We start from the raw sequence: 17,254 nt of genomic DNA, 5'->3' as shown, positions 1-17,254 counted from the left end.
TATGTTTCTGTTTAATCTGTGATTAAATGTGATTTAACATCAACATAGACTCAAGTAAAACATTAATATTACTATCATCAAAACAAACCTGTTGATTCCTGTACACGTGCTGCTCTCATACTGAGTTCACCAGAACAGCCAGAGGATGGCGCCACACACAACAGCATCAGTTACAGCTTGGCGTTACTACAGGAGTCTCCACATGACGTTACTGGTTATGAACCTCTTCTGTAGCCTTTTGTGGAAGATTGAAAATACCAGAGAAAAGGATGAATTGATAAACTTATGAATGAATAAAGAGGTGATGTGAGAGAGGAGGCCTCATTGTATTGATTGGCCATTAACATAAACACATGCATCAATCATGACAAAAGCTCAAAACTCATTTAAATCTCAAAGATCTTCAACTGCATACTGCTTCAGTTTCCAGGATACGGAAACTTATTCAAAGCTGGAAATTAAACTACAAACTCGTTTTTTTGCTTTTAATAAAAAAGGCTGAGAGACGGCTTCTTCCACCCGACTATTACACTTTGAAATAAATAAAACATGAACACACAAGTTGATCTTTAGCTTCATCACTTGGCCTGATTATCATTAAACTTAGATTTTTTTTTGGTATGTATAAAACTAAAGTACTTAAATAAACAGACCTGTCCCATGTGACGTTAAAGAAAAACACTTTTTTATTCAAAGCCAACAAACTGATCTAAAATTTAATTTATCAGGGCGCATGTAGCCTGGCGTTTAGTCCAACCTTTGGATCCCATGTTGTTCCCCACTCTCTCTCTCTCTCTCTCTTTCTCCAAGGTTTCTGACTCTATCCACTGTCCTATCTCTAAAAGAAAGAGCCAAAAAAATAAATCTTTGTTTGATTCATCAAAGCTGTACAATCTGGTTTGGAGAATATCAGTCCTCGATTGTAAAACATGACTAAAAAAAGGATCTTCAAGACCCTGACTGACTTATAGGGAGAGATGTCTGGTGACCTGAAGAATCCTTGATATGTGGATCAAAGATCAGAGCTGAAACCTCAGACTGCAACACAAAGAGCCCTTCTCTGTTCATATTACCATCCTGACAAACCATTCACAAACCCTCTGCCCCTTCCTTCCTAAAACCCCCACCAAAATAAGATCAAAGTCCCACCAAAGCAACAAACCCCGCTCACAATGAGCCTCTTTTCTCTCATTTCCTCATTTTGTTTTCTGACACAATTTACAAAAAAAAAAAAAAGTTAAATAAATAAACAAACCACAAAAGCTGCGACACTGGACAGAGGTGCCTCATTAGTTTCAAACACACTGAAGTAAAAAAAAATCTGATCCCTGGTGCTACAGACAGGAAATGAGCAAAATGTGCCGGCACTATCTGGACATATTAGAGTCACTTCTAATATGGTATTTGTTTGTGCCACATCTCATGCCCTTTCTAGTCAAGCTTTATTGGGTTCAAAGTTACCAAAATCAGCTGGAAATGAGGATTTATTATTACGTTTGCTAAGACTTGCATCTTTCAGTGCATTCACTTCTACTCAATATAACTTCAAATTTTATACCAAAACAAACCACAGATCAAAACATGTCCTGTTAGCAGCTGTTTGTGTATTCAAAGGCGGCTTGTGGCTGTTAAAGGACACAAAGTGAAGACGTTTTTTTCCCCTTACTTGCCTCACTTGATTTTCTCTGTCAGTTATTATGTTTCTTAACTAAAATCCTGCAGTGAGTCTTTGATTTAAAAAGAGTTTAAACTCTGGAGAGCATAAACATGTCGGACTGTTTGTTGGTGGTATAGTGTTGTAGTCATGACCACACTAACCGAAACCAACACATACCTGAGACTAGAGTGCTCTGAGACCGAGTCAAGACCAAAACATTTAAGGGTTGAGACCAAGTCAAGCCCAAGACCAAGAAAGGGCGAGACTGAGTCAAGACCAAGGCCAAGAATATAATTTTTTTTTTTTTAAAATCAGCTTGTGTTTAGTGGATGTTTCACTCACTTAGACCGTAACAGCGGAAAGGTTGCGGCCGTATCCGGAAAAAAAAAATCTAGTTAAGAATGAATTGAAGTTATTTGTTCTTTTAAAGAGAGGCGTTTCCTTCTAATCAAAGTAATGATGGGGGAAAATAGTAGATCAGTGGTGGTCTTGACTGGTCTTGATTTAAAATCTGTCCAGTTTGAGACCGAGACAAGACCAAATAAAAATGCTTTGGATTCCGAGACCGAGACCTTAAAAAAGTGGTCTTGAGACCGGCCCTGAGACAAAAACCATTTTCAAGTACTACAACACTACTTTGTGGCAACGAGACAACGGCAGAGATTACTGATGAAATTATGCTGAGAAAACTCTACAATTCTACAATTCACTGAGCAGACAATTTTATCCAAAGCGACGTACATCAGAGAGTAAGAACAACACAAGCAAGGATCTAGAAAAAAGGGAACAATGTCAGTAAGAGCAAACGATCAGCTTTGAGTCTGATTGGACACACAGGTGCTGACAGGAAGTGACCAGAGGCAAAGCACAACATTGAGGGCAGTTCTTGAGAGCTCTAATCAGTATAGAAACCATCTTATAAGTCATCGTTATCAAACAAAAACCATCGTCATTACCATCATCATCATCAATAATATGGAGACCATCATCATTAAGTTAGTAGGTATTCATGAAAGAGCTGGGTCTTTAGCTTTTTCTTAAAGGTGCAGAGGGACTCTGCAGATCCAATGGAGTTTGGAAGTTCATTCCACCACCGGGGGGCGACGGAGGAGTCTCGATTCCACTGGGCTCTTTTTCCTTTGAATATAAAGTGTTCACGTAGCCTCCCCATCTTAGTTTTATAGAGACAGAGAGTCTTTAACTCACACAGTAGAGCAACACACGACATCATTCTGTACCTACTGTGTGTCAAAATGTTTGCAGGGGGAAGGTAAGAGATTGAACAAGAGGATACAAAAACATGTTAAATCATCTGCTAAAGCATCGAGAACACAAGCCGGCACACAAAACATGAGCGACAACCCGCCACAAAAAAGACTCATCTAAAGCTTGTTCAGGTCAATCTACTCTGAACATTTAGCGTCGCGGCTCACTTCCTCTGTAATGACAGTCATGCGAGTGTGACAGAAGAGGTGCACGCACGCTCACGCCCTGCATATCTAATGATAGCGTTTATGACCTCTAAGGCACGAGAGGCAGAGCAGACAAAGGGCAGTCAGGCTTGAAGCTTGAGCTGCGGTAGTTACCATTAGCTCATCACAGACAGGTGGTGAGTGTGAAGCCAGACAGCAGGATGTGCTTTAGCATGGGAACATTTGTGGAAACACACAGCAGACTGTCAGAGAGAGAGAGAGAGAGAGAGAGAGAGAGCGAGAGAGAGAGAGTGAGTGGCAGCATTTTAGTCTGTTGCTTTTCACTTTCTTGCATCAGTTTGTGCTTTAAGGATGTCTCGCTCTTTGAAGGCCTGTGCCGCCCACATAACAACCAAAAATCTCAAGGAGGGTAAACTAGATTACAAAAAAAGAGTGCACAAAAGCCCGAGGTGTAGTTTAATAGAAAACAAGATGACATTTCCAGACCAATTCCCCCTGTTGAAACATGTATGGTTAGGGATGCAACGATACCCCGCAATGCAATTAAAACTGGATACAAACATGGACAATTTTAATCAATTTGACAAAAAACATACTGCAATACTCCGTTTTAACCAGCAGAGGGAGCTATCTGCTTTTGGCTTCTCTTGTACGACATCAGTAGCTTAACGAAGAGGGACGTGCAGACAGGGCAAAAGCAAGATTTTGAAGTTTAGAGTCAGTGTTGTTTCCGTTCGATCACATGTCTAAAAAATGGTGATAACATCGTATTGAGAACCCAGTCTTGTGATTGTATTGCGACCAAAGTACCTCTAGATAGAAGAGCTATCAGCTAATTTTAAGCTAACATGGCTTCAGGTTTAACTTAATACATAAAGGTTTATTAAAAAGCTCATATTCACCTTTTGAATGAAAACTTGAAATACCTTCTTGGTTCTTCAAACTGAAGAGATGACAGATCCAAAACATTCACATTAGCGGCAGCCATCTTGGTTGTTTTTATTCTTCTTCTATGGAATTCTATGGAATTCTGGCATGCTGTGCACTGGGAAGTGTAACGAGGCCCTCCGCAGGTTATAATTTGTGGCCTGTCTTGTATTTCTTTAGTCTTCAGTTGAATGAAGACATTTTTTGACTGAGACCGATAGGTTGGAACTCTGCTTCTAGAATTTAAAGAGATGGAAGAAAAACCTAGATTTGGCCCTAAGTCACTGAATAATAATAATTTAATTTCTGTATCTAGAAATTACAACATGACCAACAACAGTTTTCAAAGTCCCACAATGACATAAACCGTCTTGATGTTTGATAACATTAAGATAACTAACCAAACCACAATGGGCCAGTCTTAGCCTCATCTTGGTTGTTGACCGGTCTGTGACTCAGACAGACAGAGAATTAAACAAATCCAGGGTAATATTTCTTTCTAGAACAGTGTCTGCGGCTTGTTGATCATGATGTCTCAGTGTTTGTAGCTGAACAGCTGATGTGTTTTTGCCCTTTCTCGACCGTACCTGTCAGTTTAACGGTGACCGTGCTCCGTTTAGCTTTGCTGGCATTCCTCATGTTGTACAGCAGCGAGGGCAGAGGAGGTTACAGAAAACTGCCCGTAGGAAATGTGTTGAATTTCTGTCAGCAGAGCCAAAGGTGGAGGAGCTTTCCCCTTTCCTCCGCACAAGTTTGAAAGCAAAAAATAAAAACCTGATCCAGTGAGGAGTTCAACATTTCAAATCAGAATGATAAAGCAACATGGAGTACGTTTTTTTATTTTGATTTAAGATAAGCTTAAATCAGTCTTATTAATAACGGTTCACACAAAATTTATAACCCATTAAACTGCCCAAAATATTTTATATATTTTATTTTAAAATTCATTTTTGGGCTTTTTTAAAGCTTTTTTTTTTAAAGACAGGACAGTGGAGAAATCAGGGAGAGGGGAATGACATGCAGGAAAGGAGCCACAGGTCGGACCCGAACCCTGGCAGCCCCCCCATCGGTTGATATATTCATAACAGATATCTAATTAAAACACACTCACTTAAAGTTTTTACCAATAAAGAAATGAGCTATTGATACTACGTTTGTTTGTTTTTTTGGACCACGCTGTAAACACATTTATTTCTGCTGTAAAAATAAGTATGAGACCTTACAGGGGATTCATTTGCTTTTGGAGCCAACCAGTGAACGAAAAGAAACTTCAGTATTTTGCACTCCTACATTGGCTTATTATTTTTACATCGAGTTTGTAAGTTGGTGCAATCCTTTCTAGTTCAACACAGATTCTTGTTGTTAGCTCTAAAAGACGTGCACTGTTGAGGGTAAAACCTACAAATGTCTGAAATGCTGAAATAAAGTGTGTTGTAAATGATGATGAATTATTATGTGGTCATCCCAAAACGTTTTTTTCTTTTATTGTCTCTGGACCGTAAATTCAAGATGAAAAGAGAAACATAATCATATTAATTATGTTTCTTTTGCCTTAGTGTGAATATATTTGAAACATATTTACAGATGCTACATGTAAAGGTGCTCGGAGCTACATGATGTTTTTAAGCTTTTTTTTTCCACTTACTTTCAATTAATTCTTAAAAACCAGGCATTGTTTTAGATTTTTGTGAGAAATGAAAAAATACTGTATTAGTATATAAAAACGACATTAATTCTTTAAACTCATTTCCCAATCAAGCTTTTTTAGTTACAGAAGTTATTCTTAACTAGAATAAAGAATACAAATGATGTCAATAATAATAAATGAAATAATATTAGATTGAATTAATAAAGTGCCTTTCAAAGGACTTGACCTTTGCTGACCTTACATCAGAACACACAATCGAAGACAAGACGATTTATCCAAGTCCATAAACCGAGTCGAACTGGTGGGTTTTTTTAAGAGTTAAAAAAAAAAGGATAATAATGCTAAATAGTTTTTCTGTGTGTTAGATCCTTTAGTAATCAAAAATAAATTAAATCAGGGAACAAATAGCGAGCCAGAAAGAGGTCTAAGACAGACAACATGAAGTCCATTTTTTATTTTTTTCTAACCGCAGATTGAAAGTATACAACTGAACATCATGATTTGATTTTTATTATGAGACTCATAAATAAAAATACAAAAAATATCCACTACAAAAAACAATCTACTGTTAGTAGGATGTAGAAAAAAGAAATATTCTTTATATTTTCACTATCAAAGGCACAACATTGACTTTAGTGACAACATGGAGAAGAGAACCTGCAGCATTAAATCTTTTATTTGTCCTTTTTATTTTTTTTTCACACTCCATCAGAGAACACTGAAATGTTACAAAGAGAGGTGTCTGATTCTACATGGAAAGAAACGAAAAAAAGAACAACCTCTATATCAACAGACGGTGGCTATAGATTGGTGGCACAGCTTAACAGGAAACGTACTGCCACGGGAAAACAAAAAACAAAATAGCACATTGTCGCTGGAAAAGACAAAGGACCTTTGCAAAGCTCTAATGCAAATTTTTCAAAAACTTATACAACCGACAACAGCAAGAGAACAAAAAATAATGAAAATAAAAAATAATAATTGGGCACCTTCTAAGATTAGGCTAAGATTAGGTGCTGAGGTAGACAAAAACTATAACAATTCAAATCATAATAAGAACACTATTTTCTTAATACAGAGCAACTCGACTGGCACTTGTGCTGTCACAACAATGGAGGAGAGAAGTAGCACAGACAAGCCAGGGAAAGACAGAGAGAGAGAGAGAAAAGCTTCGTTACATAAAAAGCTTTGTTATGCTTGGTCCGACAGGGCAATTGGTCCTCAGTGCTAATATAAAAAAATACAATGTCTTGGTGCTTTGTTACTCAAAACAGTTTTTAGTCTAGACCTCGATGGCACATGCATTGCAACACTGCATGAAATGGCTACTTTTGTTCTAGAAACACCACACCAAAACACAGAGTGCCAGCTCCAGGGATGCCATGATTCCTCCCTGACGCATTTTTACATCCCCCTTCTAAATGCATTTTGTAGAAAAAAAAAGGGGGGAGGTGGGGGGAAGTACTTTAAAAAACTCAAAACAAAGCAGAAGGGGAATTCCCCAGTGCCAACCTCCATAAATGGAGGTTTTCTTAATTTTTTTTTTCAAGAGCATTATAAGGGTCGCCTCAGCAAGCCTGTTGCTGACAAAAAAGAAAACAATATAGAATATGAGTGAGAGAATTGGGGCTGAATTTCCTTGCAAAACTAACCATTTAAAGGAGTAGATTTTGTCACAAAAAAAAGCAAGTCTCTGCAAGTAATTTTTTTCTATGCTTTGTTTTGTGTTCCTGAATAAATGCTTTTGGGTGCCTTTCACAGAGTGAGGCCAAAGTAAAGATGCAGAATCCCAGTTGCTATTTTCAAAAAGCATTACACGTCTATTGCAATACTTGAAGAAAAAAAGCCCTGCTCCATTCAGGATTTCATAAAAATAACAATTCAGGTCACATTGGAGCGTCATGACATCCCTAGGGTGCTGGAGACACCATTTATTTTCTTCTGAAAATACAGAAACTAAGCAGATATAGATGGATATTTTTGTTGAACAAATTCCATTTTTAGGCACAAAGATAGTACAGAAACATCGGAGGAACACTGAGGGAAGAACTATAACAATGCCAATGTATATATATATTTTTTCCAACATAGAGAAAAAAGTGGCATAGAATATCATTTTATTTTGTATCTGATCTGATTAGTGCATTTTTCCACTAACACACACACACACACACATTGAACACACTCATTGACGCACTCTTTCACCCGCACGAGAAAGTAGAAAACATTCAGAGGACGATGATAGGAACAATGTGACTGATCAGTTTGCATTGTGGTGGTTCAGACTGAGAGTGACTTCAGGGTATATCATAGTGGGTGGATATTATATGAGGGGGGGAAAAAGCCCCTCAGCTCACAGTGTTTGAGAATAAAATGGCAAGACACCAACGGGACATGCCATCCCTTCTTCTTTTTTTTTTTCAAATACAAAAACAAAAAAACATGGCGACAGTCAAGTTTGATTGAAAAATTGTGAATGACAAGTACTAATTGGTCGGTTTGGCAGCGTCCCCCTGCCGTCCCGTATTTTATCATGTTTTTTTTTTTGGCTTTTTAATTTTTTTAATTTTTTTTTTTAACTTTGTCACATACACACACACACTCGTAAAAGTTGTGGCGGATAGATTTAGTCCTTCACCTACAATGCAATTGACATCCAGAAAGCAACACTTATTATTACAATATGTTCACACACATGTTTTTTGTCCAACAATATCAAAGGGGAGCAAGGCAAAAATGATTCACACCCAGAGAGAGAGAAAAAAAAAACAGGTAAAAAAAAGAAATACAAATATTTGTGCCCTGCTGTAACCCTCCACAAATGGAAAAAGGACTGACACTGAATACAAAAATATCACAATTTCTATATATCAAATTGCCTCTGTTGGCTCTTGTTCAGGAATACGCTCATTTTCTCAAGAGAGAGCTTTATCAGCCGAGAGAATCTCTGTTTTTAACCTTCTGGTTTTTCTTTATGTTTTGATTACCACTTGCTGTTCCAATTGTCCAACGCACTCTGCATCACTGCAAGTATGACCTGTCCTGGGCGGTTCAGCGTTTTTTTTTTTCATGAACCTTTCTTTTTTTTTCACATTACAAAACTACACTTCTATTCACATATTTTCAAGTTTAAATTCTTGTTTTTAAACCCTCTTTAAAAAGCAATAGTACTTCCTCTTATCTGCCACATCCCTCTTGCTCATCACTTAAGGCTTCAAAATTGCTTTTTTTTTTTTCTCTGCTCGTCTGTTGTCGGAGGTGCAGGGGGAGACTATAAGAGAAGAATAAACATCCGTTTGAATGACTTTTTCCAATCCTATCAACCTCTATGTTTGTTATCTCTTACCCTTTTATATACACTTTGCTTAAAAACACAATCATAAATCAACTTTTGAAAATAAAAAAATAAGCATGAGATGAAGTAGCAATGATGAAATAATGCAAAACACAAACACACACACAAATGTGCTTTTGCCAAAAATAATGAAAAACAACTTAGAGGTAGCTTTTATAACAAATGACCAAACCTTACGGCTCATTAACAAGCAGGGTTAATAATACCAAGTTTGGTAACAAATAATGCACAAAGAAATACACAGCATTAGAAAAACCAACAAACAAAAATCTCTTCACCGTGGCACTTATATTTTTTTTCTGCGTACACATTGCTTCATCATGTTGTGCAATGCATCTTTTCCGACATACACTTACAAACAAAATAAAAGTGTACAAATGAAACAAAAGGGAAAATTAAAAAAATACACAAGCAACATGAGGTCACAAAACGAGGTAATTCAAGTACGATGTGTTGAGCTCAAACTCAAGGTCAATAATAACATCAACAACAACAACGATTACAACAACAACGACGACAACAACAACGACAGGAGACGAGAGACGAAGCGCAGGGACAAAACCACAGAGAAAGAGTTGATTTATTCCGTTATCTTACTGGTCGCCCCCTGAGCTGCTGGGCCGTGTCTCGTCCTAACAGTGATTTCCCCCCTTTTTTTTTTTTTTTTTTTCCACCGGCCATTTGGATGTGATCTAACCCCAGTAACGCTGTGACAATGCAGTGATGCTTAAGAAAGCCTTAGGTTCAACCATGATAACTGCGGCTGTCCATAAACGGGGCTAATGCTGCTTTTTAGAAGCGTCAGGAAGTCTCACATTCAAAGCTACATTTGATCTAACGTCAGTTTGTCAACAATGCAGCATACACAGAAAATGCTACGCCACACTTTAACATGTAACCAACCAAGGCTAAAACAATATTTCAAGGGCCCTTAATAGCCTTACACCCCAAATTAAGAACAGCATTAACAGCTGCTTGCTTTAGCTAGCTAGCCACTGTAGCCTACTGCTATTACATAGGGAGCTTCAATTTAAAGTTAGATAAGGTAAATCGTCAAACTAAATGAGTCCCCATATTTACACGACAGCCATTTTCCTCCGACATCAAGCACACGTTGGAAAGCTAAAATGCTTTTATAAGATCTTACTGCAGTGTTCACGATTTTTTTAAAGTAATTAACTTGATTTACTGTTTATGCTTTTACAGCCTCATAATTACACAAATAGTTAAGAGAAAATAGTGTAGATTCAAAGGCACATTTGGAAAGTAAAACATGTTTGATAACCTATTAGCTACTGCAAGACGACAGCTACTGTAAGAGCAAAGCTAATGTTAGCATTGAAGAACTTCCTAACTAACATAACAGTGTGATTTGATATAAGAAAGATCCAGAGTTTAAATTCTAGACTTCAATAAATGTAGCCAGGATGAAGTATGACATTTTTTTAAAGGATATACTCACACATTTGAGAATGAACATCGAAAGTTTAGCTAACAATAGCTGTTGTTGAATGCTAACATTAGCAGTTGTCTTAGGGTAGCTTAACGGTTCACAAGTAGCCTACGGTGTTTTAACTTGAAATGTGTCTCAAAGCCCCTCTGGATTCTCACTATACGTTGTCTTCACAGTTGCCTATCAATTGTGAAGCAGTTAAATTAATAATTTGTTAGACTTAATTGTTTTTGTTATGATTTTTAACCCACAAAATAACAACCCTACATTATAACAGTGTTTGAGCTTCCAAGCCTGAGTTTGACGTGAGAGAAAAATGGTCGCTATGGTGGTCAATATGGTCATACGGTGAATTGAAGGTGTTTAAAAGTAACACCTCCATGAATATGTGAATTGTAGGTTTCTGACCTCTAGTCAAAGGCAGCATTAACTCGCTGTTTATTCTGACACAGCCCAGTATGAACCCGGCTCACAGTCTTTCACATTCATATTTTTGATGCTGTATAACAGTCTTCAACCAGCCACGCCACCTTCAAAACAAGGTGTGCGGCTAAAGGCATTCCCAGCACGTCTTCAACATTCACTATACGAGCAGTTGAAGTCACAGGACTCCCCACGGAAAGCAGCGGTTTACCATTTCCCCCCATTTTGTCTTCCATCACTGTGGTGGATGGACAGGTCTGTTGTGGTCAGAGTGTTACTGTTTGTGAGTCAGTTTGTGTAGTTCATCATTAGTGTGAGATAACGATAGTCATCAGGTTAATGTACATGGATACAAGCAGTCCAGTAATCTATTGCTGAGTATGTGGATAGGCTGGGTTTAATGTGGCGTGGCGTACTGTAATAGCGAGTAATGAAAGGAGATATAACTTGCGGACATCAAACAGAGACTGTTGTCGTGATTTGTTTTAACATGTGCAATCAAGCCATGATAAACTACGATGCAGAGCTAGAAAAAAAATATATATGATGAAAAAAGTGACGCTTGTAAGCTTTTGGCTCTCTGCGGAGAACCGTGGGTGGCAAGTGGTCACTCGACCTTCACCAGTCCTCATCTGACAGAGATGAACCAGGAAGACTGCTGAGAAATCTGGGGAGACTTCCAACAACAAAAAAAAGTAGCACAAACATTGTCCCCCCACCAACAACCAAACATGTGCTTGGCTGTCAGTATTATAGTGCTCCCATTCATCCAGTTCAACTGTTCAATCTACTGCACACCGACTCTACTGCGGATTCTCAGGGGCTATCTTACTGCCTCGCCAAAGATCTAAGAGGATCCATAGCATGACGGATTAATGTGAAAGCTTGAAAGGTATGCAACTAAATGCACAGGAAGAATTGATGGGAAGCCAGGAAACATACATTTTCCATTAGGGTTGGAACTAAATTGGGAGAACCACAGCAGTTCATTGTAACACTGAAGCCTTCATTTTAAATCAGGCTGTTTAAAGTGGTGTAATGGTTAAAAAAAAAAAAAATCATCTCAATCCAAGTTTAAGACTGCTTTGTTGTGGTCCATTACAACTAAAACAAGAATGCTTGTGGCCGTTTGGAGAGAGTTTCGGCTTCTGCAAGACAGAATCTCTTCCATACTTGGGAAGCAAATCAACAAATAATCCAGTGGGGGGCCTGAACTAAAGCTTGAATTCACATATTCTTCATGTGATCCAGAGAATTATGGCAGACAGGTTCAATGTAAACAAACCAATACCAAAGAAAAACAAAAAAGACCCCAAATCCCCAGGTTAAAAAAAAAGAAAAGAAAAGCAAATTGGAGCGAAAGATTGGGTTCCTAATGGCGAGAATGTTTCGCTTCAGATAGCCCTTGAGAATCTGCGTTCTCACTCCTGGCAGCAGCATCCATTAAGTCACTTCCCTGCAGCTTGCTCACTTTCTGGCGCTGCATGAAAACGACCTGAAACAATAAACACAGTTGCAGATGTAGTGAATGACCCGATGAATCCGAACGATGGTGGAGAATATCTCTCCATGTCCAAGTCTTCCTCTTCTTAGCACTTTTGTCCCAACATCACCAACCTTTTGACTCCATCAGTTGGTCGTCGCCACCTTTGCATGAAAAGAAAAAAAGAGAAAACAAACCCGCTTGCTTTCGAGTCTCTTGCCGTTGACATTCCTCGATCGTCAACACTCCTCAAGCCTCCCGCTCTTTACTCGAATACATTCCACCTTTACCTCTTAACCCCTTCCCCTCCCTCATCCGTAACCTTCCTCTCTTCATTCGCTCTCCGGCCCTCAGACATAGCAGAGGTACAGGTAGGTCTTCTCTATGCGCCAGTCTGGAGGGACGTCTTCGGGCTTGTGGCCTTTCATGTGCTTCTGCATGGCTGACAGGCTGGGGCAGTAATCCAGGCAGATGGTGCATTGGTAGGGCGAGGCGCCGTTGTGGGTGCGCAGGTGCTTGATCATGGCTGAGTAGTCCCTGGATCGCTGGTGGCACAGCTTGCACTCGAATGGCTTCTCACCTGAGGATGACAAGGGTGGGAGTGAAGACAACATCAGGGTTAGTCTTTCAATGGTATCCTTTTCCGAACCGTAATGTGACTTTTAATCAGGGCATAAGATCATTTGTTAAAGACATTTAAATAAAAGACAAGCAGTATTTGTCTGTGAGGTACACAGCGCAAACCAACATATCTTCACAATGAATCAATGCCACACAAAATTAACTAATCACAACCAATACTTAAAAACAAGGTGGGCTTAATCAGAACATTTTGTATCACCCACCTAAATCCCATTCTGGGATTTGGTGTCTTTCATTAACATGAGCCAAAAAGACACTTTCTGCCTTTTCACGGCCAAGAAGGCACCAACTTCAAAATTTATTTCACATTTCTACTACATGTATGACCCAATGTCAATACAGATTCATGTTTCAACGGGTGAAGTAACCCTTTAAGTTTAATTTCCAAGTATCTTGACTTTAGATTTTATGTTGCATATGGAGCTGCTGATGCAAGACACATTTCATGCTTTGTCTGACAATAAAGTCACATCAATCAATCACTCAATCTATGAATGGCCCTGTTCAAACCTTTAATAACATCCCTCAGTGGTTATGGGATCACAAGTCGGCAGAACTTAATAGTAGGTGTGAATGCACCCCAATGCCTCCTGAGGACACAAAGAGGATGTATTTGTCCACATTAGTTTGGAAGTATGAACACTAATGTGTCCTGGTCCACATTAAGGGCCGTCCCCTCTAGTTACATCATCTGCTGTAGCACTGTTGAGAACTGGAATAACAAATGCTGCCTCCCAATAGGTGAATATTATGAGAGGTATGGCCTTTTCAAACGTAAATGATGTACAGGTTTGATCCGAACACAGGTGGTCACTGGAGGCACATTCTTAATGCAAAGTGTAAACTTGTAATCAGACCACTGAAACCACATGCCAGTGTGGATGTGTATATGCCCTGACAGCCAAGTCGCTAGGTTATAATGAAATATTTTCATGTCATGATTTTTTTTATGATGATTATGATTTCATGATCTTTATCAGTTGTCACGACAAACTAGAGCTGTGACTGAACACGTTTCAGGAGACTCAGATGTCTTATGCAGAAATATTTGAGGCTCAATCAAGAAGAATTAAAAATGAACAGAACAGCTTAGTGGAGTAAATCCATCCAAGCTTGAAGATTTCCCCCTTGGAAAGGAGTATTTAACTCTGCACTACACATAGTCATACTTTTTGTGTATTCAGTATCAGTCTAAAGATGTTTAAAGACCAATAGATTTTAGACTGATGGAAACATACTATGCTTCCTTTAGTCACTCTAGGTCATGCTGCATGTTTTCAAGTCACCCATGCACATATCTCAGATCAGGCAGTTGGACTAGTAAGGAAGATAAGCTGAGACTGAACGGTGAAGCCAGCCGAGCATTATCAGGAGCACTGCTGTTGCTAACTGCATCCCTCCTGGAGACGCTAAACTGATGTATTGCAATCAGACAATCACATGTAAAGGCTTTGTCCTTTTTACTCGAAGACCTGAACAACTAAGAAACCTGAATCACAGGGAGAAAATCACAGTGACATTACATAACTTAGTATACTGAAGAAATCTGGCAACACAAAGATAGTGGCCAAAACAACAGAAATATGATCCACAGAGTGGATCCAAAAGTGACTTTTTCTCTTGATGGCAAAATGTTGTCAGATGAAAGTTAAAGACTGCTGGATATGAAACCTTTTTATGTTGGAGGTTAAGTCGTTTCTACGTCAGGCTACAGGAGAGAAAAATATCCTAATTTAGAGACCACAGGTTTCATCCTGTTTGCCCACAGAAATACTGCTGTTGTTTTCATAATTGGAGTGTGCACAAAGTTTGTGACAAGAAAAACACAGGAGTGAAATCCTTGAACTGCGGCAGAAAAACAACACACGATAATTGGAAAGAGAGGGCAGAATAAAAAGAGGAAATGTACTGTAGTGGAGTTTGTTCACCTTTGAGAGACTCAGGTGCATCAAACATTCCCTCTAGAGCTACTAAAATGATCTGATTAATCTTGTGTTTGGGTGGGGGGGGGGGGGGGGGGGGGGGGGTTGCAGGGAATCCTTTGTGTTTAGCTTGTTATCAATTCTCATTACGGCTTTTATTAAAAAGACCCCACTGTACTGTGATACTGAAACAACCACAGGCTTCTCAGGCACATCACGCTGTGTGTGTGAAGAAAATGAAAAAGAAATGTTCAGCTTTTTTAATCGAATATGCATTAAATGTGACAGCGGAGGTCTTTTTTTATTTAAATTGCTTTTGCTTTTTAATGTTCAGAGTCCACTTTGCTTTAATCTCTCTGTAAAAACATCAAAAGACATAGCTGAGGACGAGTTAGGACATCAGACTGCAGGGGCTGAAGAAGACTATTACATGTAGGGGTGTGCACATACTTTAAGTTTCCATTCACAGGCTAACAGGTTTAGCATTGTGATCACAGTAATTTTTACTTAAATGATCGATTTTACGGAACAATTTTAAGTCAGATTGATCGTTCCTCGTGTTAAGAGATGCAAAGTTACTTAGCAAATATGTCACCTAACCCAAATGCGTTCTTCTTCCTTTGTTGTTTAATGGCAGTTAGCAAACAGCTGTCAAACTGTAGTACTGCATTACAACCAGGCGCCATGTTGTAACCAGTAGAATAATAGAACTTTTTTTTTTAAAGTAAAAAAAAAAGATGTGCAACATTTACATTTTTAATAAATGAATAATGTTTTGAATGCTTTAAGCTTCTCATTCATGTCATTGTCAAGCTTTTCTGTTTGGGTGTTTATTCACCTGGTGACCTTTGCCCTGTGATCTCTGAGTTTTAGTGTGTTCCAAGACCTCACCCCACATATCCATATTTTAAAAAGAAATTAGAAAAATATTATTCGGCACTATAAACAGATTTTTATAGGAGTTTGCCTCACCGCGTCACTACTTCATGACTCAGTTGCTCTTAACACATGAGTTAGGAGAGCCTGAGGAGAAGTTAACTGGCCGAGGATGAAGAACTTGACAGCAGGATAACGTCGGACAGCGGGGAAAAGAAGTTAAAGGATGTAGCTTGTTCAGAGGTGAAACTGAAAACGAACTTCAGTGAATGAATACAATTTTGCTGCTCTTCATCTTTTAAGGGGAATATTGTATTCTTTCAATGCATCAGATATTGTGATGTATGGTTTCATGAATGTCTTGCAATATATCGATTAATGCACAATGTCTCTATCGTTATATTGGGCCACGATTCATGTATTGTATCTAATCGTATCATGAGTTACCCTGACATTCCCAGCCCTAACTGTGACTATTATTTCATCAAACATGATGGTCATGCTTCAAATGTGAGAATACTGTAAGAGGCCTGTGGGGATTGAGATGTGAACGATGTAATGAAATATATTTATGATCTGAACGTGAACAAAAAAAACTGGAATATGTGATTTTTAAAAGTCTGGTATTTCTTCTGAATCACCTCATCTACATTACACTAAATACAGCTGTTGCCGTGGAGAACTCCTGAAGGTGTCATAAATCAAAAAGCAGCACTCGTTTCTTGGTGTGTGTGTGTGTGTGTGTGTGTGTGGATGGAGGGGGGGGCATTATGTTGGAGAGGCACATTTCAATTCAGCAACAGCAGCCTTCCTAAATGTGCTAATGATTTGAGTGATGGCGGGGAATAATCCGCCAGCTCTCGAGCCGGCAGACGCAAATTAGACATGTAAATGCTGACCTTTAGCAATGGCATTTGGAATGAGCTGTCGGAAGTGATCTGGCCCCGGCGCTTCGCTGTCACCTTTCAGCCGGGGTGCTCACGCATCCCGCACGCGGCAAAACGGGGCGTCCTCATGCATCAGACGGTTTTGGTCTGCCTGTTCTCTTTTTGTGAGGCCTGGTTAACCTTGACCTCCAACCGGGGCTGGGTAACCGCACTGTTTAGCTAACAAGCATAAAAAGCACTAGATGCAGGTCGTGATGTGTTCTGTGCAAGTATGGACACCTGCGCGGCGTTGATATTGATAACCAGACTGTAAACAGAGTCGCCTCAAATAAGCAGCTAATAATGAATTGCAAATGGGGCCTTGGTATTGATTCCTCATTGGCATTTGGGATGTGTGGAGAGGAGGTGGCGGCGGGGGGGTGAGGTTGCCAATGTCGATGATTCATCAAGCAGCTCCCTTTTGTGCGAGGTGGCCTTTGACTGTGAGCTTGTCACTTGCTCTTGTTATCTGCTGCTGCTCTCCGGCTTAACGCAAAGCCCCCCTCCCC

General features: G+C 39.2%; 1 protein-coding gene across 1 annotated transcript in view; it reads right to left on the bottom strand.

Moving 5' to 3' along the window:
* Positions 1-6,088: 6,088 nt before the first annotated feature.
* zbtb16a (zinc finger and BTB domain containing 16a) overlaps positions 6,089-17,254 on the bottom strand; it is a 166,017-nt gene continuing 154,851 nt past the window's right edge. Inside the window, exon 7 of the mRNA XM_065962935.1 lies at positions 6,089-12,959. Within this exon, the coding sequence (XP_065819007.1) occupies positions 12,730-12,959 (230 nt within the window). The 3' untranslated portion in view covers positions 6,089-12,729. The remainder of the gene's footprint in view (positions 12,960-17,254) is intronic.

This window comes from Labrus bergylta, chromosome 14 (genome assembly GCF_963930695.1).
Source record: "Labrus bergylta chromosome 14, fLabBer1.1, whole genome shotgun sequence".
Taxonomy (NCBI): domain Eukaryota; kingdom Metazoa; phylum Chordata; class Actinopteri; order Labriformes; family Labridae; genus Labrus; species Labrus bergylta.
The sequence above is the reverse complement of the archived record's forward strand: the minus strand, read 5'-3'. Positions and strand labels throughout refer to the sequence as shown.